The sequence below is a fragment of the Melanerpes formicivorus genome, unplaced genomic scaffold (genome assembly GCF_026170545.1).
Source record: "Melanerpes formicivorus ecotype bairdi unplaced genomic scaffold, bMelFor1.0.p_v2 SCAF_9, whole genome shotgun sequence".
NCBI lineage: Eukaryota > Metazoa > Chordata > Aves > Piciformes > Picidae > Melanerpes > Melanerpes formicivorus.
In genome coordinates, this window is record NW_027142361.1 from 24,855,663 (window position 1) to 24,883,322 (window position 27,660).

Sequence of the window (27,660 nt, forward strand, 5' to 3'; positions counted from 1 at the left end):
CATTGCTCACTGGGCCACAGCTGGTCTGACAACAATGGACCGAGGCCACCTTCAGGAATATGCATGAGACAAGATAATCTCCACCCATCAAGTACCCTGGGAAGGGTGACACAATGGATTCACCACCTGTTTTCCTGATGTGTAATGAGTGTGGGGGCTTGTCTGGATGGAGACGGAGGAGCCGGAGGGGCCCCCCCCCTCCATCCAGAACCTTGCCCAAACACACAGAAACGCACAGAAAGATTTCTGGGGGAATGATACCTGGACGTTTACCTCAGGATGACTTCCTTGCCTCTGAATTCCTGAGGGACAATACTTGGACACATACCTAAGGACTAAAAACTGTATAAAAGACTTGAGCCACTACTGGCTACTTAGGAGAAAAACGAGGAAGAAAAATGTGGGGGACTGTATCCCCCGGACTGGATGATTAAGGAAAATACAGGAGACGGACCATGCCGCTGAGAAGGAAATGCTCGGGACAATGCTGCTCTGGAGAAAAGAGCCCGTGGAGCCTGGAAGCTCTACAGACCCAGGCTGCCCAGAGGACCACATCTCTTCTCCAGCCAAAGCCACAGCACCCTTTCTCTACAGACCCAGGCTGCCTAGAGGACCACAGCTTTTCTCCAGCCAGAGCCTCAGCACCGTTCCTGTACCAACCCAGCATTTCCTGCAGCACCTTTCCTCCACAGACTCAAACTGTCTTGGGGGGTGAGGGGTGTGGTAATATAATTCCTTTCCTCTTCTCTCTTCTCTCTCTCCCTCTCTATTTTCTCCCTCTCCCCTTCTTATGTCCACTTTATATATGCAATAAATAGTCTAGCTGTTGATATTTTGGCCTCGTTTGTGCCTCAAATTTCACATCATGGGAACATTCTTAAAGAACTGAGTCTCTTTCCCTCTCCGGACTTAGACACATGCTCAGCATAAGTGCAGAGCCAGCTAGCAGTGTAGCAAAACAGTGCTGTGCCTGCAGCATGTAACTAAAACAAGGCATTGGTAGCTATAAACATGGAAAGTTATCTTGGGACAACAGGACATGCACCTGCATCAACAAACCTTGCGTGTTGTTAGTAGTTGGACCAATAATCTGTAATAGTGCGATAGGAACCAATGAAGCCATGCCAACAAGGCACTCCGAGTTTATATAAGTTGTAGAAGTTCCCTTGCTACGCACTTCTGCCTTTCCTGTCTCTTCTTCTTCTACACTTTACTTTGCTGTGCTATACTCGCACTACAGGCCTGCACCATCGGCCTGCAACACTGGAACAATAAAGGAACAATACTCAATCATATTGGTCAGCCGTATTGATTCCAATCTCCGTCGCCCATATCTGGCGCCTGAACAATACTGGCCTCACCCATCATTAACTGTGCATGGGGGTGAGGAAACTGTCACACTGCTCCTGCAGGACACCAGTGCAAAAGCAAAGCAGGTTCCTGCATCCTGGGATTGCAGCTCATGGCCGGGAAGTGCCATCAAACCCGGCAGCAAGCTCATGTGCCAGTCTATGCGGTGTAACCCATGATGCAGGAAAAAAGGAGTAAGAAGACAGGAGCAGGGACCTCAATCACACTCCAGCTGAGGCACAGTGCCACTGTCCACTACCTCTGGGGTGGCACAGTGCCAGTATCCATCCTTTCTGCAAACGTGAATTCCGGAACTGGGACTCAGAAGCAGGACAACCTGAGGTCTTCCCTGACACATCTCCTTGGGTTTATTAAAATCAGTGCTGAACACTGGCAAATGTTTCACAGCAAGGCTGTTTACTACCATTGCTGTCAGTCTCACAGTAGAGCATCTGTCCTCTTCAACATATTCATAGATGATCTGGATGAGGGGGTTGAGTCAGTCATCAGCAAGTTTGCAGATGACACCAAGTTAGGGGCAGATGTTAGTCATTTAGAGGGTAGAAGGGCTCTGCAGAGGGACCTCGACCGACTGGACAGATGGGCAGAGTCCAATGGGATGGCATTCAACAAGTCCAAGTGCCGAGTGCTGCACTTTGGCTACGACAATCCCATGCAGAGCTACAGGCTGGGGTCAGAGTGGCTGGAGAGCTCCCAAACAGAGAGGGACCTGGGTGTGCTGATCGACAGCCACCTGAATATGAGCCAGCAGTGTGCCCAGGTGGCCAGGAGGGCCAATGGCATCCTGGCCTGCATTAGGAATAGTGTGGCCAGCAGGAGCAGGGAGGTCATTGTGCCCCTGTACTCTGCTTTGGTTAGGCCGCACCTTGAGTACTGTGTCCAGTTCTGGGCCCCTCAGTTTAAGAAGGACATCGAAACACTTGAATGTGTCCAGAGAAGGGCAACAAGGCTGGTGAGAGGCCTTGAACACAAGCCCTATGAGGAGAGGCTGAGGGAGCTGGGATTGTTTAGCTTGGAGAAGAGGAGGCTCAGGGGTGACCTCATTGCCCTCTACAACTACCTGAAAGGTGGTTGTAGCCAGGAAGGGGTTGGCCTCTTCTCCCAGGCAACCAGCACCAGAACAAGGGGACACAGTCTCAAGCTGCGCCAGGGGAGGTTTAGACTCGAGGTGAGGAGGAAGTTCTTCACCAAGCGAGTCATTCGTCATTGGAACGGGTTGCTCAGGGAGGTGGTTGAGTCATCGACCCTGGAGGCGTTCAAGAGGAGATTGGACATGGCACTTGGTGCCATGGTCTAGTCATGGGGTCTGTGTTGATAGGTTGGACTCGATGATCCTCGAGGTCCTTTCCAACCTAAGTGATACTGTGATACTGTGATACTGTGATCTCCTCAACTCTTTTTTTCTCTAATTGAGAAGGTTTCCATGGATTAGGGGAGGTAAGTAGAGTCATCCATATTCAACTAAGTCAAAACACCTAGACAGCTTTTCCTTGTGGCTTTTTCCATGCTGGCATTTCCTGCATGGCACCTGGGGGGAAAATTCCCCAAACACAAAAATCCTTCTGTATGATTCTTTTTTTGGTTCAAAACAGGCCTCAGAAAACAAAGAGTAGTGTCTGAACCCCTCAGGCAACCTGCTGAAATGGGTGCTGCTTGCAACCCCACACTGCTGGTTGGTCTGCACAGCAGTGCCTCCCTCCTGCCTGGGCCTCTAGTGGCCCACTGCCAAGTAAACACAGGAACAATCTGCAAGAAAATGAAGCAATCCTTTCATATTCCTTCCTCAGTCAGCTTAAGCAACACCAGTGGCCCAAACCAAAAAAAAAATTACCAGCAGCTGAGCAGGGTCATGCAAAGAAGCATTCTGGGGAGACCTAAATCCCACAGTCAGCGCTGCCTCAGTTGTGCACTATCCTGAGGCCAGTGGGTAAAACCTAGATGCCTAAGGCCTGAGTTTTGGCTGAGTTTTACCAGTCTAGCTTTACTAGTACAGACTGCTGTCACCTTGCCAGCACAGCTTTGCTGCTCAGAGCCCCAGGCTAAGGATAGCTATTCCCATAAAACCAGCTTCACAGTATCACAGTACATCAGAGGTTGGAAGGGACCTCAAGAGATCATCAGGTCCAACCCCCCTGCCAAAGCAGGATCACTTAGGGTAGTCTGCACAGGAATGCTTCCAGGTGAATTTTGAAAGTCTCCAGAGAAGGAGACTCCACAACTTCTCTGGGCAGCCTGCTCCAGTGCTCTGTCACCCTCATTGTAAAGAAGTTTCTCCTCATGTTGAAGTGAAATATTCTATGTTCAAGCTTGAACCTGTTGTTTGTTGTCTTATTACTGAGCTTGGCCCCCTCCACTTGACACCCACCCCTCAGATATTTATACACATTGATGAGATGCCCTCTCAGTCTTCTCAAGACTAAACAGTCTCAGGGCTCTCAGTCTCTCTTCATAGGAGAGATGCTCAACTCCCCTAATCATCCTCATGTCTCTCTGGTGGATTCTCTCCAGCAGGTCTCTGTCTCTCTTGAACTGGGGAGCTTCCTCAAATCAGTGTGCACAGCACCCACAAAAGTCTTCCCTCAGCAGCAGGGCAGTAAAATGATAGCTGGCATCAACTCAGTCTGCTGTTAGCAAATGAATCCATCTATATTTCATCTTTTGTTCCTTACATGGCTAGGTCTTTAAATCATTGCTTACAGGAAGAGACACCTAATTGTGTCAATTTTAATTTGAAACAAATAGGGCAGCCCCTCTGTAGTCAGAGACCAGGACAGCTTTAGATCAGATAGAGCTCCTTCTGGAGTCAAACCAGCAACTGGGATGGGGATAGGTGCACATAAATCCCAAGCAGTCACTGCACACATTTGTTGGCTGTTACAAAGCTAAAAAAAATTATCCTCTATGAATATAGATTAGCTTCCTGCTGCTGAGCAAGACCAAATGCAAGGTCCTGCAACTGGGTCAGAGTAATCCCAGGCACTGATATAGGCTGGGCAGGGACTGGCTTGAGAGCGGCCCTGAAGAAAAGGACCTGGGGGTGCTGGTGGATGAAAAGCTCAACATGAGCCAGCAGTGTGCACTTGCAGCCCAGAAAGCCAACTACATCCTGGGCTGCATCAAGGGAAGCATAGCCAGCAGGTCGAGGGAGGTGATTCTCCCCCTGTACTCTGCTCTGGTGAGACCACACCTGGAGTACTACATCCAGTTCTGGAGCCTCTATTACAGGAAGGATCTGGATGTGCTGGGGTGTGCCCAGAGAAGGGCCATGAGGATGAGCAGAGGGCTGGAGCTCCTCTCCGATGAGGACAGACTGAGGGAGTTGGGGCTGTGTCCCTGCCCATGACAAGGGGCTTGAAACTAGCTGATCTTCAGTGGTCCCTTCCAACCCAAACCACTGTAGGAATCTCTGAAAAGGGCCACCTCCCCACCTGTTTCATGGCTGGTAAGACAGAAGCTGTCCACATGACAAATGCAAACAAGCAAGGTGACTTACTGGAACAGTTACCTTTCTTTAGTAACACCACCGTGGCGTCGCAGTTGCTGTTATCATCCATCTCTGTGTTGTTTGCCAGACCATTCACCATGTTGGCAGAGTTTTTTGTCTTCCTTTCAAACAAGTGATGTATGGTTGAGTTGTACCTGAGCAAAGGAAACAAACTCCAGATGTACATTTGCTTCTTCTAGGGGGATTTCTTGATGCTCTGCCTTTCCTAGGCTCATATTGTGCGTGGTCCAACTATGGGAGGGAATAAAACCCCTCAGGTGTTAATGAAATCAAACCAGAACTTCAACTGAATTGCATACAGTGCAATCTCTCCCTACCCAGAAGGCTATGAAAGATACAAGACATGAATCCTAAATTGCACAGATGCTTATGTGTTATGGGGAATTAACATTCTATATAGCAAGCAACAATTACTTGTCATGATTCAGGTTTTTTTCCTCTCATATAATCACACCTGAGTGTAAGTGTTGTGTGACCTGTGAAGACCTACCCCACATGCCCACAGGCTAAGTTCTGTCTCAGCTTTAGGAAGAAAATAGTAATGACCTCTGCTTCTTATTTTATTACCATTGTTTCTTATTTTATTTAGATCAGCCAAGAGAGGACACAAACACAAGTGAAGTATCTCACCACGATACTCAAAGGCAAGGGTAGACCACTGTGAACACCTGGCTGAGGTCCCTCACCAAGGCAAACAACCTCTCCAGCTATATTCAAACAGGTCTGAAACATATGTTTACACTGCAGCATTGCTTTCAGAAAAAAAAAAAATTGATCCATTCTAGATTCAGACATTACAAATGCCTGTTTTGCTGGTTGGTTAGCTGGTGCAAGGCTGGGGCTATCTGACCAGCCCAGGTGGCCAAGAAGGCCGATGGCATCCTGGCCTGAATCAGAAATAGTGTGGCCAGCAGGAGCAGGGAAGTCATTCTGCCTCTGTACTCAGCACTGGTTAAGACACAACTTCAGTACTTTGTCCAGTTCTGGGCCACTCAATTTAAGAAGGACATTGAGACACTTGAATGTGTCCAGAGAAGGGCAATGAGGCTGGGGAGGGGCCTGGAGCACAGCCCTGTGAAAAGAGGCTGAGGGAGCTATGGTTGTTTAGCCTGGAGAAGAGAAGGCTCAGGGGAGACCTTATTGCTTTCTGTAACTAACTGAAGGGAGGTTGTAGACATGTGGGAGTTGGTCTCTTTCCCCAGGCAATCAGAAACAAAACAAGAGGACACAGTCTCAAGCTGTGCCAGGGGAGATTTAGGCTGGAAGTGAGGAGAAAGTTCTTCCCAGAAAGAGAAATTGGCCATTGGAATGTGCTGCCCAGGGAGGTGGTGGAGTCACCATCCCTGGAGGTGTTCAAAAAAGGATTGGATGTGGCACTTGAAGCCATGGTTTAGTTCTCATGAGGTGTTGGGTGATAAGTTGGACCTGATGATCTCTGAGATCTTTTCCAGGCTTATTGATTCTATGACACATTAAAGTATCCTCTCATGAGAAAGGAGACGAATTCTGCCTTGTGTTCCCTTCATCCCAGCCTGTTTTGCTGCTCTCACTGAGAATTGAGCTCTCACAATGTTTAATCTACTCATAATTTCAAAACAAATCTCTACTCTTACTTGTTGAGACAAGACCACTGGTGTGCTTGGCAGCTGGTAGGTTTTGTTGAATGTTCCAGTTTAAATTTGGGTTTCCTTTCCACCAGCTTTTAAAAACAAAGCAGAAGAAGGGGAACCAAACAGCACAACAGACCTGCTTTGCTAGCATGAAATTGCATGAAAGAACTTACACAGCTCAGATGCTCAGAAAAATCAATGTTGACTGTGCTGGAGTTTTAGCATGGGTTTCCAAGCAAGCAAGAACAACTTGCAGTAGACTTCTGCACCTGTAAAAAGTAGGCTGGAATCTCCTGTGTGTTTATTTCTTATTAAGGACACTAAAGTGAGAAGAGGCTGCTTTGCTGGTAATCAGAGACACATTCAGTTGTCTGCTCTGGAGCCGCTATTACAGGAGGGATATGGAGGTGCTGGAACATGTCCAGAGAAGGGCCATGTCACCGGTTGGGGCTGTCCCCTTTCCCTCCAATTTTCTTTCCCTTTACTTTACAGGGGGAGGGAAGAGGCTTCTTGGCCTTACCCTTCCAACCCTACAACATTTTTTTCTTGGCGTACCCAACGTGCGGCAGATAATTAGTTTAATTTATTATTTGATTTAGTGTCTTCTAGCTGAATTAGCAAACATGAAGGTATTGTGGTTTGTGGAGCGATTATTCTTTTCAATTTTTGGGGCTCTAGTTTACAGATATTATTTGGGTTTGATTTTGGATTACCTGGGTAAATATTTGGTGCGGACAATTTATCTGTGGGTTATGTATAGAATTAGACTATGGTATGGAAAATGCATGGATTTCTTATGGCCAGTGAGGTACAGGAATGTTACCTCCACCACTCTCGGAATTGAGATAAAGGGTTTTAGGATTCCACCTGAGGAGAGAGTAACTTTAGGTGATGCCTGGGAACCAAAGGTGATTTATTTCATGTGTATAATTCTGCTGCTGGTGATAACTAATGTGTATTCTCTGTATTTGTGGTGGGTTTGGAAGGGGTAAGGCCAAGAAGCCTCCTCCCTTCCCCCTTGTAAGGTAAAAGGGAAAAAAAATTGAAGGGAAAGGAAAAAAAACTCACAAGCTGAATTAGCAAAGCAGTGGAGCTATATTTACAAAGCAATGTAGGGAATGCAGGGGAATATTTACAAATTTACAATATCTACAATATATACAAAGATATACAACAGAGTAACACAGAAATGAGAGTGACCCCCCTCTGGACAGAGGGGGTTCCCCACCTCCGCTCTCCCCTCTCTCCCCCCCCCCCTTTCCCCAGAGTGGAACAGAAAGAGAGAGAAAAGAGAGGAAAAAAAATTAGAAGCAGTTTGTGTTAATTGGAAAGGAGTTAATGCAGGCCTTATCAAGTTTGTCAGTTTGAAGGCCGGAGCCTTGGCAGAAAGCCCAGCACAGAAAGCTGCTGCACGAAGAAGAGGCGGAAGCAAGACTGAAGATAAGGTGCCGGAGTGCCCAGGGTAGTCCCAGCTCACTCCCAGTTCCGAAGGTGCTTCCTCCCACTTTACCAATGAAATAGTTTAGACTATTCCTTCCGTTTACCAACTTCCGTCCACCATATTCCCTTTCTTAAGGGGGCAACGTCAACCGGCCACAGTATTCTTTGCGGCGAGAGAGAAAGGTGTCCAGAGCTTGCTTTGTTATTAAAACTAGATCAAAAAGAAAATGCCGTGGCTCTGGATCAGTCCCAGAGTCATCTAGTGACGAAGAATGTGGGGAATCTATGTCAGTTAAAAAGAAGGCTAAAAAGTTAATTGGTAGAGCAGCTCTAAATGATTTTGCTGCTGATTCTGGCAAGCTGCCAAGGGCGGCGGCTGGTATCAACATGGCGCCTACTCCTTCTCCTCCTTCTTCTTCTTCATCGGCCATTAATGGGGCAACATCACTTCCGCCCAATCTCTCGGTGGGACCGGAAGTCACTGCCCCAGCAGCTGATTTATCTCAGGACCTGTCAGCTTTCATTAAGGTGGCTGTAAATTAAAACACAGCTCCAGTTAAGGTGGCTGTTTCAAAGACTAGAGGTGGAAAGGCCAAAGATGGAGAAGAAGAGGAGCTGGAGGCTGATCCTGGTGAGGGGCCCTCTACTCTAAGAAATCCTGCTGAGGAGGAAGAGAAGGTTTGTTTTAAAGATCTAGCTAACCTAGTGACATCAAAGCAGGATGGAGATGAAGTTAGGAAAGGAGCTGGCAAAGGTGGTTCTCAGCTTAAAGAGATCCTTGAGAAAATGACAGCAGGGAGACGAAGAGGAAGATGATATTTCAGAGTGTTCGTCACCCCGTGAGGAATTGCGAAATGTCCGTAAAGATTTCACCAGGGCAGATAAGGAGCCTGTTCTAGCTTGGCTTAGTAGGTGTTATGATACAGGTGCACCAGCTCTAACAGTTGGAGACAAGTCAGCAGCTCAGCTAGGAACTCTCAAGGGATAATGGAATAGATAGACATCTAGGCAGGGCTCTCGGTAAGGTTAATCTGTGGATATGCCTTTTAAAGGCGGTTGCCCTGAGATACCCTTCCCGAGATGATCTTCCATGGAATCCTAAACCCTGGACTACCATAGATGAGGGAATTAAGCGCTTGAGAGAATTTGCTGTTAGAGAGCTACTCTATGGTGAACATGAAAATCTGAATCCTCATGACATTCCTGTGGGTATTGGGCTTGCTAAAAAGATCATCAAGCTTGCTCCTTCTAATTATGCAAACATTCTGGCAAGCAGAATTGTGTCAAGAAATTATGGTGGAGCTTCTCCTACGGTTGGCCAATTCAGTGATCAAATGAGACATTTGGAGGATAGCATGACACGTGTTTCTTTGGTTTCGGCCATTAAAACTATGTCTAGAGATATACAGAACTGCATGAGAGAGTTAAAGGATGAATTTAGAAATTCCATATCCCAATTGGCACAAAGGGGTAGTTTCAATTCTTCCTCCAGGTGGATACAAGTTTCATCTGTGAGGAATACACGTCCTCCAAGGAGGTCATTCCAAAACAGATCATTTCAAAACAGACCACCAAGGCAATCACGTAGAACTATTTGGATAACTCTGCGTGATCAGTTTGGTGAGAACATGAACCGCTGGGATGGCCAACCGACTTCTAATCTTTTCAGGAGACTGAGGGAATTGCAAAGTGGCAGAACCTGAGGTAGCAATGCCAGAAGGGTAGCTGTTACTTCCACAGTTCCCCAGAACGACTCTTATGGCTCCAACAGTGGCTCCAGTTATAACATGCAAAGTTATAACCCTGCAAACTATGCGCAATGCACGTGTGCGCATGTTCCCCATAACTAGGGGTGCCCTGCCTCCCGCCAGGGGGAGGAGAGGGATTACAGAGATAATAGAATCTATTGGGATGTGTACATCCAGTGGCCTGGCACTTCACAATTTTGGAAGTACAGGGCCTTGGTTGACACGGGAGCTCAGTGCACCATAATACCATCAAATTATCAGGGATCAGAATCTGATTCATCAGTTGGAGAGTCAGAAATTCGTCAGCAAAACTCATTCGCCTTTCAACAGTCCAGTGTGGCCTGTGCAGAAGCAGAATGGAGACTGGCGTCTGACAGTAGACTACCGAGCCCTAAATGAAGTGACACCACCTATGAGTGCAGCAGTACCAGACATGATGGAACTACAGTATGAGCTGGAATCCAAAGAGGCCAAATGGTATGCTACCATAGACATTGCTAATGCTTTCTTCTCTATTCCCATAGCAGAGGAATGCAGGCCTCAGTTTGCTTTCACCTGGAGAGGAATCCAGTACACTTTCAACAGACTGCCAATGGGCTGGATCCACAGCTCAAGCATCTGTCATGCAGTGATCCACGATGCTCTGGAGAAAGGCGGTGCTCCAGAACACAACCAGTTCATCGATGATATCATCGTCTTGGGTAAAACTGCTGAGGAAGTCTTCAAGAAAGGTAACAAAATCATTGACATTCTTCTGAATGCAGGTTTTGCCATCAAGCGAGACAAGGTGAAAGGACCTACCACAGAGATTCAGTTTCTGGGACTGCGGTGGCAGGATGCCGACACATTCCAGTGGATGTGGGAAATAGAGTCTCCACCATGGCAAGTCCCACAAACAAGCAAGAGACCCTACGTTTCTTGGGGATAGTGGGAGTTTGGAGACTGCACATTCCTGGATACAGTCAGATTGTGAAACCTCTGTATGATGTGACTCAAAAGAGAAACAGTTTCCACTGGGGACCTGAACAACAAGCAGTCTTTGACCAGATAAAGCAAGAGGTGATTCAAGCAATGGGTCTGGGACCTGTCCGAGATGGTCCAGACATTAAGAACATCTTGCACACGGCTGCAAGTGACAATTTTCCAACCTGGTGCTTGTGGCAAAAAGCTCAGGTGAGACACGTGGACGACCTCTTGGTTTCTGGAGTTGAGGTTACAGAGGTTCAGAGGCTAATTATACTCCAATAGAAAAAGAAATTTTAGCTGCCTATGAAGGAGTAAAAGCATCTTCTGAAGTGATTGGAACTGAATCACAACTTCTTCTAGCTCCCAGATTACCAGTTTTGAATTGGATGTTCAAAGGCAAAGGCTCCACACCACATCATGCCACAGACTCAACATGGTCTAAGTGGATGGCTCTGATAACACAGAGAGCTCAAATGGGAAATCTTGAAAGACCTGGTCTAGTGGAGGTGATCTCAAGTTGGCCTGAAGGTATCAACTGTGCTAAACCTCCAGAGGAGAAAGTAATTCGTGCTGAGGAAGCTCCTCCTTACAATGACCTTTCTGATGATGAAAAGAAATATGCTTTGTTCACAGACGGTTCCTGTCGTCTTGTTGGAAACAAGCGAAGGTGGAAGTCTGCAGTGTGGAGTCCAACACACCGAGTTGCAGAGGCGAAGGATGGAGAAGGAGAATCCAGTCAGTTTGCTGAGGTAAAAGCTGTCCAGCTAGCTCTCGACGTGGCTGAACGTGAGAGATGGCCAAAGCTTTATCTCTACACCGACTCATGGATGGTAGCCAATGCTCTATGGGGTTGGCTAAAGAACTGGAAGAAGAGTGGTTGGCAGAGGAAAGGAAAACCCATTTGGGCAGCCAACCTGTGGCAGGACATTGCTGATCGAATCGAGAGAATTCCAGTGAAAGTGAGACACATCGATGCTCACATTCCTAAGAGCAGAGCTACTGAGGAACAGCAACACAACCATCAGGCAGATCTAGCTGCAAGAGTTTCTCAAGTAGACATGGACTCTAATCTTGATCTCGACTGGAAACACCGAGGTGAGATATTCTGAGCTCGGTGGGCTCATGATTCGTCAGGACATCAAGGCAGAGATGCAACATACCAATGGGCTCGTGACAGATCCATAGACATTTCCATGGATGCAACCACACAAGTCATCCATGACTGTGACATTTGTGCTGCTATTAAGCAGGCAAAACGACTTAAGCCCTTGTGGTATGGTGACAGATGGTCCAAGTACAAGTATGGTGAAGCTTGGCAGATTGACTACATCACTCTACCACGTTCTCATTCTGGTAAGCAATAGATGCTTACTATGGTAGAGGCAAACACTGGATGGTTGGAAACTTATCCAGTTCCACATGCAACTGCATGCAACACCATTCTCGGTCTGGAGAGATAGATCCTGTGGAGACACGGAACTCCAGAGAGGATCAAGTCAGACAACGGAACTCATTTTAAGAACAACCTTGTAAAGAGCTGGGCCAAAGAGCATGGTATTGAGTGGATATTCCATATTCCCTACTATGCACCAGCTTCAGGGAAGATTGAACGCTACAACGGTTTGTTGAAGACCACTCTTAAAGCCATGGGGGGTGGATCTTTAAAAAACTGGGAAAAACATTTAGCACAAGCAACCTGGCTGGTAAATAGTAGAGGTTCAGTGAACCGAGCTGGACCTGCACATTCAGATTTGCTACGGAAAGTAGAAGGTGATAGAGTTCCTTTTGTTGGAGAAAAGAATCTGTTAGGTCAAACTGTTTGGGTATTTTCACCCTCAGGAGAGGCTAAACCTGTCCGAGGGGTGGTTTCAGCTGAAGGTCCGGGTCACACTTTATGGGTAATGCAGGAGAATGGTGAATTTCAGTGTATTCCACAGAAAAATTTAACTTTAGCTGAAAGAGGTTAATTTCAAACTGTTGTACAGCTGCATCGCGTCCAAAAGAAGAATCAACGAGGAATCGACGGTGCACAAACCCTGAGATCCCTGAGAGCCCTGAGTCAACTAAGAGACCCTGAGATTTTCCTGTTTCCCTTTTCTTCGCTTCGTCGGTGAAGAAATGAACTGTTTTCCATTTTTTCTCATTTTCTGATTTTCTTGGACTTCTGAATCATCTACACCTGAGCATAGCCGGAATGGACTATGAACTACTCACGAACTGTAAATATCGTCTTGGATTGTATGGACAGTGTGAACAGCCAATGAAATTTTTTAGAAGGCGTGGACTGTCACCGGTTGGGGCTGTCCCCTTAAGAAAGGGAATATGGTGGATGGAAGTTGGTAAATGAAAAGAACAATCTAAACTAACTTCATTGGTAAAGTGGGAGGAAGCACCTTCTGAACTGGGAGTGCAGGAAGGTATACTGGGCATTCCAGCACTTTATCTTTAGTCTTGCCTCCACTTCTCCTTCGGGCAGCAGCTTGCAGCTCCTGGGCTTTCTGCCAAGGCTTCGGCCTTGAAACTGATAAAGGCCTGTATTAACTCCTTTCCAATTAACACAAACTGCTTCTAACTTTTTTTCTCTTTCTCTCTCTTTTCTAACCCACTCTGGGGAAAAGGGGAAAGAGGGGAGAGCGGAGGTGGGAAACCCCCCTCAGCAGAGGGGGGAACTCTCATTTCTGTGCTACTCTGTTGTATTTCTTTGTATATATTGTACATATTGTAAATTTGTATATATTCCCCTGCATATCCTACATTGCTTTGTAAATATACAGCTCCACTGCTTTGCTAATTCAGCTGTGAGTTTTTTTTCCTTTCCCTCCAATTTTCTTTCCCTTTACTTTACAGGGGGAGGGAAGAGGCTTCTTGGCCTTACCCTTCCAACCCTACCACAGGCCACAAGGATGATCAGAGGGCTGGAGCACCTCTCCTGTGAGGACAGACTGAAGTAGTTGGGTCTGTTCAGTCTGGAGAAGAGAAGGCTCTGAGGTGACCCCATTGTGGCTTTTCAGTATCTGAAGGGGGTCTACAAGAAGGCTGGGGAGGGACTTCTCAGGATCTCAGGTAGTGATAGAACTAGGGGGAATGGAATGAAGCTGGAGGCGGGGAGATTCAGGCTAGATGTGAGAAGGAAGTTCTTCACCATGAGAGTCGTGAGGCCCTGGAATGGGTTGTCCAGGGAGGTGGTTGGGGCCCTGTCCCTGGAGGTGTTTAAGCCCAGGCTGGATGAGGCTCTGTCCAGCCTGATCTAGTGTGGGGTGTCCCTGCCCATGGCAGGGGGGTTGGAACTAGATGATCCTTGTGGTCCCTTCCAACCCTGACTGATACTATGATACTATGATTAGCCATGGTTGGTTCACACAGGGTGAGATCCAGAAAGCATCACTCACCTTTAGAAGTCTGATCCTCAGGTCTGTACTACAGGGATAAGCAGCCCCTTCCAGCCTCCTCAGGCTAAATTACACGTAAGTACAAAGCAGGGCAAGATGCTTTAAGCCCTGCTACTAGAGGTGGTGCCGGTGTACAAGCTGGGAGATGCAGTGGAAGCCCTGCCCACAGCCTGTGGCTCTTTAATTACCTTCACAATCTCTGGAAAAGCTCTGGAGCAGGAGGAGCCTTACACGATCTAAACAAACCGAGGGCACATTTGACTTACTTCATGATGATGATGTAGATAATATACATCAGCACCAAGACTAAGGACTCCCACCTGTGAACAAGAGTGACACAGAGAACACATCAGAGCAGGGCACAGCAGCCATTCCCCAGCTCTCACACCACAAACTGACCCTCCTGGGCCAGTTTTGCACACCTCTAGAAAGGGTGATACATAAAGAAATGTCTCACACACCCATGTGTGTGTATTCTTGACTTCTGCTCTGGTTTTGCTTGGCCAAATGAACCCATCAGCTAAGAACAAGTGACTAAATCCAGAAGGTCAGTGAACAAATTGCACACCCATGAGCACCAACACTTCTGTAGGGACAACAGCTGGTGGAAGCTGTGGCAGTGGGAGGGGAGCAGCCATCCTGCTCTGCCTTCACTGGTGCGAAGCAGGTTGCCACCACACTGATCATGCCTAGACAACCCAAACAAGGAGCAGCTGCTCTTTTGCTACTCCTGCTGCATCACCAGAGAGAATGCAGCAGCTCAGATCATTGATCAGATACTGTCAGGAGTTTTCTGCACAGTTTCTATGCCCAACTAATGAAATCTGTATGAAAACAAAACAGAATCTGACTTTCACAACTTGTTTCTGGGTGATCGTTTCCATATGACCATAATGCTGGTTTATGCACAGTTCCCTAGGGCAAACTTCTATTCCCTGTGGAAATCATCCATTATCAGATTGCTGTCTAGTAAAACTCAAAGGCCATTTTCACCTTAAGGATTCTGAGCCTAACCATATCAAACCTAATTCCTTGCTTGTGGCAGCTCAACACCCAGCTTCGGAACTGAAGTGTTTTAGGCAAAGGGCACAGTCAAACACAACTGGGCCTCAAGTTAATTTTAGTTTAAAAGAAACCCCCAAAAACCCAAGGACAACAACCCATTGCAAAACTTGGTGTTTCAGCAATCCTCCTCTGAAACGACACAGAAATCCCCCCAGTGAGAACAAGAGTATGAAAACATGCATCCCGAAGAGCCTGAGTCCCTCTAGTGCTTGTAATCCAAATAATCCTGGCTGTGCGTGAAATCAAAGCTACCACTGTCACGTCACCAGCCCTCAGAGGTGCTGCAAACAAAACCATGAAAGCAAAACTGAAAAGTACACTTTGAGAAGTGTTTGAAAGCCCTCCAAGCCTACCATACCGACTGCAGTACATTTAAGCACATTCATGAGGATATTAACTGGTTTTTTTCCTTTCTTTCTTCCGAGCAATCATTCTCTCTTGAATATTGCTCCTGGTTTTCAAATTACTAAAAATCTAATTATCAGAACACAGTTATTTAGGACTGCTTGGCTGGCTCTTTCCATTCCCTGGCAGTTGACAACTGTGGCACCCCCAGCACCCCAGCAGCAGTCTCTGCCTCTGCTGAACACATCACAATCCCCAGGCTGCTGCAGAGTGGGCAGAGGACACCTGCTGCTGCCACTTTATCAGACAACAATCTGAGTGATGCTCTCCTCTCTAGCTCAGAACATGTGTTATTTCAGAACATGAGTTATTCCAGCCCATCTTGCACTGAGGTTTCTCACACAGCTGCCTGAACCACCCTCTAGAACTTAGCTTTCTGCCTCCTCCCCTGCTGAACCCTCACTTCTGTGGTAAGACCAGGAAAAAGATGTAAAGGGATTCACTTACCAGGAAACTTTTTCATCATAAATAAACTGTGGAGAAAAAGTTTAGAAATAGGCATGTTATACACAAAATCACAGTGGGACACAGCTCAGCACCTAACTAAAGGAGCAGGGAGAAGCACCCGGGGCTCAGGGCAATCGCATTAAGCTTTGGTCTGTTTTAGTACTTCTCATAGAATAGAATCATAGGATCAGTAAGGGTTGGAAGGCACCACAAGGATCATCTAGTTCCAACCCCCCTGCCATGGGCAATGACACCTCACACTAGATCAGGCTGGCCAGAGCCTCATCCAGCCTGGGCTTAAACACCTCCAGGGATGGGGCCTCAACCACCTCTCCTGCCCAGCCTTTGAACTTTTCAACCTTTAGTTTCTCTCTTAGGAAAGGCAGATACTCCTTGTGTACCGGGGCTGTTGTAGCAGGGAAGCAGAAGAGGTTAGAGAGAAAGTAGAAGTGAGTCAGAGAAGGGACTGTACCTGCTTCTGAAGTGCATGTGTGGTCTCACCAGAGATGTGAACCCTTCCCCTGACCCATTCTTTGGTGGTAACTGGGCAAGCAGTTCACACATTTGCAGCCAGCTCCATGGTGGTGTGAAATTTTGCTGGGTGAAAACTGGGCATTGTTTCCCTGAGATCTAAGGTGCTCACCATGCCAGCTGACTTTAGGTACCATGGCAGTCGTGAGCACACCTGCAGAGGGATACCAAAGCCTTCATAAATAGTACTGTGCAAACCTCCTTGGGAAAGAAGCATCTCCTCCCGTGAGTGTAAGATGCTCCATGCTGGGGAAGAGACAAGGCTGTGCCAGGGAGGTGAAGGGTGTCTGCCTGTCCATGCCTGGATTTGGAAGGAGGTCACCGGCAGATGGCTACAGTCCTCTGCAGCTGGGCCCTTCCCCAGCCCAGCTCCAGCACCACTGCCTGCAGCGCTGGGAGCAGAAGGGGCCAGGCAATAGTCCTGTGCCTCCACTTCTCCTTCCACCTCAGATGACCAGGAGGGCCAGACAGGCCACTCAGCCTGCACACAGGGGGCCTGGGAGGGCCAACCAGCTGTGTGCCAGGTTGCCCAGAATGGCCAGCCCTTCATGGCAGCACAGGGCTCCTCTGGGAGGCTGGAACTGGGCTGGCACACAGCACACTGCAGCCTGTGGGTTCTGCCCATCGGCCTCGGTGAGGAGCCCCTTTTCCATCTGTCCTTGCAAAGCACCTGCTTTCAGCCCCAGACTGTGCAGAGAGGTCTTGTTTGCACTAAAGAAAGACGTCCATGGCACCACATGAGAGAAAAGGGTGGAAAAGGGAATAAGCCTTTGGAAACACAGGGAAATACTTCCTGCCAGCTGTATCACCTGTAAAGAGCAACTTCTGCCTGCCAGCCAAGCAAAAGCTATGCTGGTTACTGGAAGAAAAACTGACTACAAAATGTTCAGTGTGTTGCAAGTTACAGTTGCCAGTCAGCCTGATCTAAATCTGAGAAGGTCTGTTTTAGGTCACAGTGTGTTGGTGTGATGGGACATGAAAGTCTGGGCATTGACCTTTGTGACAGAAAATGGCACCCCTCCCTCTTCTTGTCACTAGTGGCTCTGATCATGTCCCTTCCAGTTAAGATACATAAGCATCTTTTTCTTTTCAAGGGGAGTAAGGAGGAAGTAATGAGGGTGGTAAAATGCTGGAACAGGTTGTCCAGGGATGTGGTTGAGGCCCTCTCCCTGGAGATGTTCAAGATGAATGTCCAGAGAAGGGCCATGAGGATGAGCAGAGGGCTGGAGCTCCTCTCCTGTGAGGACAGACTGAGGGAGTTGGGGCTGTTCAGACTGGAGAGGAGAAGACTCTGAGGAGACCTTATTGTGGCCTTCCAGTATCTGAAGGGGGCTACAAGAAAGCTGGAGAGGGACTTTTTAGGGTGTCAGGGAGTGATAGGACTGGGGGGAATGGAACAAAACTAGAAATGGGTAGATTCAGATTGGATGTTAGGAAGAAGTTGTTCCCCATGAGGGTGGTGAGACACTGGCACAGGTTGCCCAGGGAGGTGGTGGAAGACTCATCCCTGGAGGTTTTTAAGGCCAGTCTGGATGTGGCTGTGAGCAACCTGATGTAGTGTGAAGTGTCCCTGCCCATGACAGGGAGGTTGGGACTAGATGATCCTTGAGGTCCCTTCCAACCCTAACAATTCTATGCTTCTATGAGACTTGATGCGGCCCTGGGCAGCCTGATGGAGTTGGAGGTGTCCCTGCAGACTGCAGATGGATTGGACAAGGTGACCTTTGAGGGCCCCTTCCAACCCAATGCAATTTGTGAATCTGTGAATGTGTAAGGAGTAAGAGTTTTGCCAAGCTCTACAAGAAAACATGACAGCTTTGTAGTGTTATTTTAACAAATAAATCACAGGGCTGAACCAAGGTGAGGCAGGCAGGGGAAGGGTGGTTTTTACTCACTTCTAATCTCAGTGATTTAGTGTTCACTCATTCTTATCAAATGGCCTGAAGCACCAAACAGATAAGTTTATACTGCTTTGCTCTTTATTACTGCAGCATTTCAATTCCTTTGGTGGTGGAAATAGAAGGAGACAACATCATATTGATTTACCTGGCAGAGTGTCAAGCTTTTTAAAGTGGCTAAATCTCTTCTCAGGTGTATTTATAATTAGGAAAGACACCAGTGGAGCACAGCTTTTAATACATCACCAGAAGCTGCTGTTTAAATCACTGTGAGAGCACCCTTCTACAAGCAGTATCACATCACTCAAGAAAGATGACTGTTTCAGCTTCAGCAAAGCCTCCATGCCCTGGTATGGCAAATTCTCCCTATATGCCAAAGCACTGGAGAACCTTCTAAAATCTAAGGCACACAGAAGTCTGACAAAGGAGCAACCATATGTGTTGCTATGCTCTTCGTGGAGCCTGTGGCTTGTCTCCCAGCTGAGCCATCAGGGACCACAGTCAGTATTTGAATAACAATGTCCTGCCACCTGAATTTGATTCTGCCTAAAAAGGATAGGAAAGATCCCAGCCACTGTGAAGCCAGGGGGTCCCTGGGTGAGTGAAGGGGGAGGACAAACTTCCTAAACTGAAGCAGTGTTTGACTCTGAAAGGAGAAATCCTCACTTGCCATCAGCTGGGGAGCAATATTGCTTATGAAAGGGTTGCTAAATCCACCAAGAGCTGAATCTTTAACAAATGAAAATGTTTTCCTTTCCTCCCATCTTTCTCTGTTGGCTTTTATTTTTTTACCCCTCATAGGTGTTTGAAAATAATTTGCAATGATTGATGTGGAGTAAGGCTGAAGAGAAGTGGGACACATTTCACATCTCCCAAGCCACAATTAGCCATGTAGTGCTGTAACACAAGACTTCTGGCCCTGTCTTCAAGCTTCCACTAATGCCTGGAGATGCACAGTCCTGCTGCCTGAAGGACCCTGAACCTCATGGCTGGTAAGATGAACAGAAGAGCAGCCAATACACCTGGAGAGAAGTAACTTGAGGCTTAGGGGAAATAAAAAAGTAACAATATTCTGAGTTTCCCTCCCCCCCAAAAAAAAAGAACTTCTTGCAGTTCTGTAGTCATGAAAAATGGCTTATACATAAATTATATCACAGTATCACAGTATCACTTAGGTTGGAAAGGACCTCGAGGATCATCGAGTCCAACCTATCAACACAGACCCCATGACTAGACCATGGCACCAAGTGCCACGTCCAATCTCCCCTTGAATGCCTCCAGGGTCGATGACTCAACCACCTCCCTGGGCAACCCATTCCAATGATGAATGACTCGCTCGGTGAAGAACTTCCTCCTCACCTCGAGTCTAAACCTCCCCTGGCGCAGCTTGAGACTGTGTCCCCTTGTTCTGGTGCTGGTTGCCTGGGAGAAGAGGCCAACCCCTTCCTGGCTACAACCACCCTTCAGGTAGTTGTAGAGGGCAATGAGGTCACCCCTGAGCCTCCTCTTCTCCAGGCTAAACAATCCCAGCTCCCTCAGCCTCTCCTCATAGGGCTTGTGTTCAAGGCCTCTCACCAGCCTTGTTGCCCTTCTCTGGACACGTTCAAGTGTTTCGATGTCCTTCTTAAACTGAGGGGCCCAGAACTGGACACAGTACTCAAGGTGCGGCCTAACCAAAGCAGAGTACAGGGGCACAATGACCTCCCTGCTCCTGCTGGCCACACTATTCCTAATGCAGGCCAGGATGCCATTGGCCCTCCTGGCCACCTGGGCACACTGCTGGCTCATATTCAGGTGGCTGTCGATCAGCACCCCCAGGTCCCTCTCTGTTTGGGAGCTCTCCAGCCACTCCGACCCCAGCCTGTAGCTCTGCATGGGATTGTCATAGCCAAAGTGCAGCACTCGGCACTTGGACTTGTTGAATGCCATCCCATTGGACTCTGCCCATCTGTCCAGTCGGTCGAGGTCCCTCTGCAGAGCCTTTCTACCCTCTAACTGACTAACATCTGCCCCTAACTTTGTGTCATCTGAAAACTTGCTGATGTCTGACTCTACCCCTTCATCCAGATCATCGATGAATATGTTGAAGAGGACAGGGCCCAGCACTGATCCCTGGGGGACACCACTGGTGACTGGCCTCCAGCTGGATGTGGCACCGTTCACTACCACTCTCTGTCTATGTTTAGAGCAACTGCTACAGGTTAGCCCTAGGTGCAGGCTATCACCCAATGACCCCCATTCCATCAAAGAAAGGGGGTCAGGAAAAGTAGAGGAGCCCCAGGAGTTGGTATGAAAACAGATTCAATGAAACAGCCAAACTGTAATGAAGTAGTAATAAACAGCACAAAGTTCTACTTGGCCCAGCAAATGTACAGATGTCACAATAAACAGGAGAGAGTCCTCAGGAATAGCATAGTGTGGAAGCCACTCCAGGGATAGGGAGAAGCAGGAGGATAAGGAAGAGGAGGAGCAGGATCAGAAGGCAGCCAAGCAAGAAGAGGAGCCCCCCTCCTCAACAAATTTACTTATACCAAGAGTGATAATTATGGGATGGGATACACCTGTAGCCAGCTTGACATGGTGCCCCTGGCTGACTTCAAACTGCTAATGACCTGCAGACCATGGCTGGCATATGATTTTTGTCTCATGAAACCAGGACAACCACCTTCTCATTACACAGAGACACAGCTAGGAACTTCAGGAGTGTGCTAGACACAATACCACAGAGGATGGTTCTCAACATCCCGAAAGAACTGACAAGGACGATACCAAGTTGGGAGCAGGTGTTGATCTGTTGGAGGGTGGGAGAGCTCTGCAGAGGGACCTTGCCAGGCTGGACAGATGGACAGAATCCAACAGGATGGCATTCAACAAGTCCAAGTGCTGGGTGCTGCACTTTGGCCACAACAACACCATGCAGTGCTACAGGCTGGGGTCAGAGTGGCTGGAGAGCAGCCAGGCAGAAAGGGACCTGGGGATACTGGTTGATAGTAGGCTAAACATGAGCCATCAGTGTGCCCAGGTGGCCAGGAAGGTCAATGGCATCCTGGCCTGTATCAGGAATAGTGTGGCCAGCAGGAGCAAGGAGGTCATTCTGCCTCTGTACTCAGCACTGGTTAGGCCACACCTTGAGTCCTGTGTCCAGTTCAGGGCCACTCAATTTAAGAAGGACATTGAGACACTTGAACGTATCCAGAGAAGGGCAACAAGGCTGGGGAGAGGTCTGGAGCACAGCCCTGTGAAAAGAGGCTGAGGGAGCTATGGTTGTTTAGCCTGGAGAAAAGAAGGCTCAGGGGAGACCTTATTGCTTTCTGTAACTAACTGAAGGGAGGTTGTAGACATGTGGGAGTTGGTCTCTTCCCCCAGGAAATCAGAAACAAAACAAGAGGACACAGTCTCAAGCTGTGCCAGGGGAGATTTAGGCTGGAAGTGAGGAGAAAGTTCTTCCCAGAAAGAGTAATTGGCCATTGGAATGTGCTGCCCAGGGAGGTGGTGGAGTCACCATCCCTGGAGGTGTTCAAAAAAGGATTGGATGTGGCACTTGAAGCCATGGTTTAGTTAGTGTCCTGAATGGACAAAAAAGCCTCAAAATTACTCTGAATCAGACAATGAGGCAGAAGTTAGTAGATCTGGTTCTTTAGGCTTGCTTGAACATGTTTCAGAGCCAGAATGAGCCAGGTGGGTGTGCTTTTGGCCACGTTTGGAAAGAAGGCTTTCTATAGGTTGCAATACCAGGGTTTTATCCCTAGATCTGTGTTGCTACTGGCTATTATTGCCTCGGGAAATCAGCCCAAAGAGCCAGAGCGTCCTCTTGCAATTGTCCACACTCTGGAAGGAACCACGAGCTTCGCTTGGAAGCTGAACTGTGTTTCAGTTTACCCAGACAAGACAGCAAGGACCCCTCGCTATTTTCAGCATTGTAAAGCCCAGAGGACAGACACACGTCTTGTCAGGCCGAGAGGCGAAACCCCAGAGGAGCTGAGTCCCCGGGACAGTTTCGTTTGACTGGAGAAAGGAGCGAGTGCTGCTACAAAAGGATTACAGCTGAGAAACCTCCTCTCTACAAAGCTTTCAGCTACAAATCCTTTGGGAACAAATCCTGCCTCAGTAATAAGCTGCAGACACCAACAGAAAGTGAAACGGTGCTCCTGCAGCTTCCACGTGGTCGACGCCATTGTCTAGATCTTAACGTGTGCCACGAGGTATCAGGATCAACCACAGCAGTTAGTCATGAGGTGTTGGGTGATAGGTTGGACTTGATGATCCCTGAGGTCTTTCCCAACCTTACTGATTCTATGACAAGGCTGAATGAGCCATAAAAATATCATGCAATGCTTAAAAAATTAAAAGCATGACAGCTTCCACAGATTTATTTTTTCTTTAACTTGTTTGCCAACATGCAATAAAGGAAATCCCCAGCCCAAACAACAGGAGGCTGAATGCCAGGCACTGCCCACATCTGTGCTTCCTGGGGATTAAGGGAGGAGAATGCCTGCTAGACATCTTCCAGCTCATAGCAATGTCACTCATTAAAATGAATGGGGCAAAGTTTGCCACTTAGGAACACTTCCTGGTATGAGGCTGCTGTCAAAGCTCATTGATAATAATTATACAGAAAGGTTATATTTTTTTATCAGTTGCAAAAAAGGCTGATATTGCAGTATGCAGAATGAAAGTACAAAGAGGTTGAGGCAAACCCTGTGTTTGAGATTAGACAGCTAGAGGCCTTGGCACTGACAGAGTGCAGATGGTACAGAGGCATGTGCAGGATGGAGGCAAAACACACTGCTGAAAACTGCCACTAATAAAGCAGCACAAACTTCAGAAGCACCAGTGTTAGGCTTCTGACTCTAAAGTTCCCTCCTTGCTTACATAGGAAATACAATAGAATAGAATACAATAGAATAGACCAGACCATACCAGGTTGGAAGAGACCTTCAAGATCATCACATCCAACCCACCATCCAACACCATCTAATCAACTAAACCATGGCACCAAGCACCCCAAAGGAAGTTAACCTCACAAAATCACTCTTCCTTTCTGTGACCGTTTGAGGCTGTGCCTTTAAGAAAGGGACACTATGGCTGAATGTTTTGTAAACAAAAGACAGGTCTAAACAAATTTCGTTGATAGATTGGTAGAATGCAACTTTAAGTTTTGAGTGCGACTGACACTTTCCTCAGTTTCGATTCTTCCCTTCTCCCTTTTCCAGCTGGTCTGCTTCTAGGCTCTCTGCCAGACTGACCTTGGACAGATAAGCGTGGCCTACTAACACTTTGCTTTAATTAACAACTGCTCCTTTTCTCTCTTTCTAACCTTATTTGGGGAAAAAGGGGAGAGAATGGGGTACAGGGGGGGGGAACCCTCCTCCAGAAAGGGGGGGGAATTTCATTCCTGTATTATTGTTTTTTTCCTTTGCTGTATATTTCTGTGTATATATTGTAAATACTGTAAATTGTGTATATATACCCTGCATTCCCTAAACCTGCTTGTAAATATAGCATTCCCTTTGCTTCTCCAGCTGTGGCTAGCTGTTGTTTTTATTCCTTTTCCTCTTTGTGGGGGGGAGAAGGCTGGGCCTTCCTCTCAAACCTACGACACTTAGAGAATCTAGAGTCCCAGACCCTCAATTTAAGAAGGACATTGATACTCTTGAACGTGTCCAGAGAAGGGCAACGAGGCTGGGGAGAGGCCTCGAACATAGCCCTGTGAGGAGAGGCTGAGGGAGCTGGGGTTGCTTAGCCTGGAGAAGAGGAGGCTCAGGAGAGACCTTATTGCTGTCTAAAACTACCTGAATGGAGGTTGTAGGCAGGAGGGGGTTGGTCTCTTCTCCCACGCAACCAGCACCAGAACAAGAGGACACAGTCTCAAGCTGTACCAGGGGAGGTTTTGGCTCGAGATGAGGAAAATGTTCTTCACAGAAAGAGTAATTGGCCACTGGAATGTGCTGCCCAGGGAGGTGGTGGAGTCACCATCCCTGGAGGTGTTCAAGAGGGGACTGGATGTGGCACTTGGTGCCATGATTTAGTAGTCATGAGGTGTTGGGTGCCAGGTTGGACTTGATGATCTTTGAGGTCTCTTCCAACCTGTGACCGTTTGAGGCTGTGCCTTTAAGAAAGGGACAGTGCTGGGACACTCTGGCTGAATGTTTTGGAATAATACCGAAAACAATCAGATATTCTAAACAAATTTCATTGGTAGATTGGTAGAATGCAACTTTAAGTTAGAGTTCAGTTGGAATTTTTCTCAGTTTCTCTCTGTCCTGCTTTTCCAGCCTGTCTGCTTCTGAGCAGAGTTCTGACCTTGGATAAGATAAGCACTAATCCTGCATGCGCTTTTTAAGGCCTAACAAAATTTCATCCTTATTAATTACCTTTTCTCTCTCTCTAGCCCTTTTTGGGAAAAAAAGGGAGGTAGTGGGAGAGAGGGGGGTACAGAGGGGGAACCCTCCTCTGTCCGGAGGAGGGAGTTTTGTTCCTGTATTTTTCTTTGCTGTATATTTCTGTATATATATTGTAAATGCTGTATATTATATATATATATAACCTGCATTTCATTTTTGCTTGTAAATATAGCATTCCTTTTGCTTCTCCGACTGAGTTAGCTGTGGGTTTTTTTTTTCTTTCTGAAGGAGGGGAGCTAGGCCTTCTCTCAACCCACTACACAACCTTACTGATTCTATGAACAGTTACCAAAAAACTGAATTTTTACACTTCCTGACTGGTTTTGGTTGCATAGGCAATGCTAAACTGATGGCAGTGCCTTTACCTAAACACTTTTTGGGTGTTTTTTTCACTGAATAGCCCAGATGTGAGACATCTGAAGTACTTACTGAGCCTGTTGAAAGCTGGCATAGCAGCTTTAAGAGCTTGTCGAGGGTTTGAAAGGGTAAGGCCAAGAAGCCTCCTCCCTTCCCCCTTGTGAAGTAAAAGGGAAAAAAATTGAAGGGAAAGGAAAAAAAACTCACAAGCTGAATTAGCAAAGCAGTGGAGCTGTATATTTACAAAGCAATGTAGGATATGCAGGGGAATATATACAAATTTACAATATTTACAACATATACAAAGATATACAACAGAGTGTGGCCGGTTGACGTTGCCCCCTTAAGAAAGGGAATATGGTGGACGGAAGTTGGTAAACGGAAGGAATAATCTAAACTATTTCATTGGTGAAGTGGGAGGAAGCACCTTTGGAACTGGGAGTGAACTGGACATTTCCAGCACTTCTCTGTCAGTCTTGCTTCCGCCTTTCCACGGTGCGGCCGCTCTCTGTCTCTGTGCTGGGCTTTCTGCCAAGGCCTCGGCCTTGAAGATAGACAAAGGCCGGTATATTAACTCCCTTCCAATTAACACGAACTGCTTCTAACCTTTTTTTTCCTCTCTTTTCTTTCTCTTTCTATCCCATTCTGGGGAAAGGGGGGAGAGAGGGGAGAACGGAGGTGGGGAACCCCCCTCTCTGCCGAGGGGGCTTACTCTCATTTCTGTGTTGCTCTGTTGTATATCTTTGTATATATTGTAGATATTGTAAATTTGTAAATATTCCCCTGCATTCCCTACATTGCTTTGTAAATATAGCTCCACGGCTTTGCTAATTCAGCTTGCGAGTTTTTTTTTCCTTTCCCTTCAATTTTTTTTCCCTTTTACCCTACAAGGGGGAAGGGAGGAGGCTTCTTGGCCTTACCCCTTCCAAACCCACCACATTTTTTTATTGGCGCCCAACGTGGGGCAGATAATTAGTTTAATTTATTATTTGATTGATTTAGTGTTTTCTAGCTGAATTAGAAAACATGAAGGTATTGTGGTTTGTGGAGCGATTATTCTTTTCAATTTTTGGGGCTCTGGTTTACAGATATTGTTTGGGTTTGATTTTGGATTACCTGGGTAAATATTTGGTGCGGACAATTTATCTGTGGGTTATGTATAGAGTTAAACTATGGTATGGAAAATGTATTAATTTCCTATGGCCAGTGACATACAGGAATGTTACATCCACCACTCTCCCAATTGAGATAAAGGGTTTTAAGATTCCACCTGAGGAGAGAGTAACTTTAGGTGATGCCTGGGATCCAAAGGTGATTTATGTGATGTGTATAAATCTGTTGCAGGTGATGGTAATTGCATATTTACTGTTCTCTCTGCGGCGAGAGAGAAAGGTGTCCAGAGCTTGTTTTGTTATTAAAACTAGACCAAAAAGAAAACGCCGTGGCTCTCGATCAGTCCCAGAGTCATCTAGTGACGAGGACTGTGGAGAACCCGTGTCAGTTACAAAGAAGGCTAAAAAGTTAATTGGTAAGGCAGCTCTAAATGACTTTGCTGATTCTGGCAAGCAGCCAAGGGCATCGGCTGGTATCAACATGGCGCCTACTCCTTCTCCCACTCCTTCTCCTTCTTCTTCTTCTCCGTCGGCCAGTAATGGAGCAACGTCACTTCCGTCCACTCCCTCGGTGGGACCGGAAGTCACTGCCCCAGCAGCTGATTTATCTCAGGACCTGTCAGCTTCCATTAAGGTGGCTGTAAATTCAAACACAGCTCCAGTTAAGGTGGCTCCTTTAAAGACTAGAGCTGGAAAGGGCAAAGATGGAGAAGAAGAGGAGGAGACTGATCCTGGTGAGGGGCCCTCTACTCTAAAAGATCCTGCTCAGGAGGAAGAGAAGGTTTGTTTTAAAGATCTAGCTAACCTAGTGAGATCAAAGCAGGATAGAGATGAAGTTAGGAAGGCAGCTGGCAAAGGTGGTTCTCAGCTTAAAGAGATCCTTAGGAGAATGACAGCAGGATTTTATGGGCAAAGAATTCAGGGAGATGAAGATGAAGATGATATTACGGACTGTTCTTCGCCCCGGGAGGAATTGCAAAATGTCCGTAAAGATTTCACCAGGGCAGATAAGGAGCCAGTTCTAGCTTGGCTTAGTAGGTGTTATGATACAGGTGCTTCAGCTCTAACAGTTGGAGACAAGTCAGCAGCTCAGTTAGGAACTCTCTCAAGGGACAATGGAATAGATAGACATCTAGGCGAAGCTCTCGGTAAGGTTAATCTGTGGATATGCCTTTTAATAGCGGTTGCCCTGAGATACCCTTCCCGAGATGATCTTCCATGGAATCCTAAACCCTGGACTACCATAGATGAGGGAATTAAGCGCTTGAGAGAATTTGCTGTTAGAGAGCTACTCTATGGTGAACATGAAACTCTGAATCCTGATGACATTCCTGTGGGTATTGGTCTTGCTAAAAAGATCATCAAACTTGCTCCTTCTAATTATGCAAACATTCTGGCAAGCAGAATTGTGT

General features: G+C 47.0%; 1 protein-coding gene across 2 annotated transcripts in view; it reads right to left on the reverse strand.

Moving 5' to 3' along the window:
• SLC24A3 (solute carrier family 24 member 3) overlaps window positions 1-27,660 on the reverse strand; it is a 412,136-nt gene that overhangs the window by 32,195 nt on the left and 352,281 nt on the right. The window contains exons 8-10 of one of the 2 annotated variants that reach the window (XM_068143236.1): window positions 15,947-15,972; window positions 14,296-14,349; window positions 4,877-5,010 (exon numbers count right to left, since the gene is read on the reverse strand). In XM_068143236.1, coding sequence (XP_067999337.1) covers window positions 4,877-5,010; window positions 14,296-14,349; window positions 15,947-15,972 — 214 coding nt within the window. Of the gene's footprint in view, window positions 1-4,864; window positions 5,011-14,295; window positions 14,350-15,946; window positions 15,973-27,660 lie in introns of both variants that reach the window. The other variant, XM_068143235.1, reaches the window with a different exon arrangement.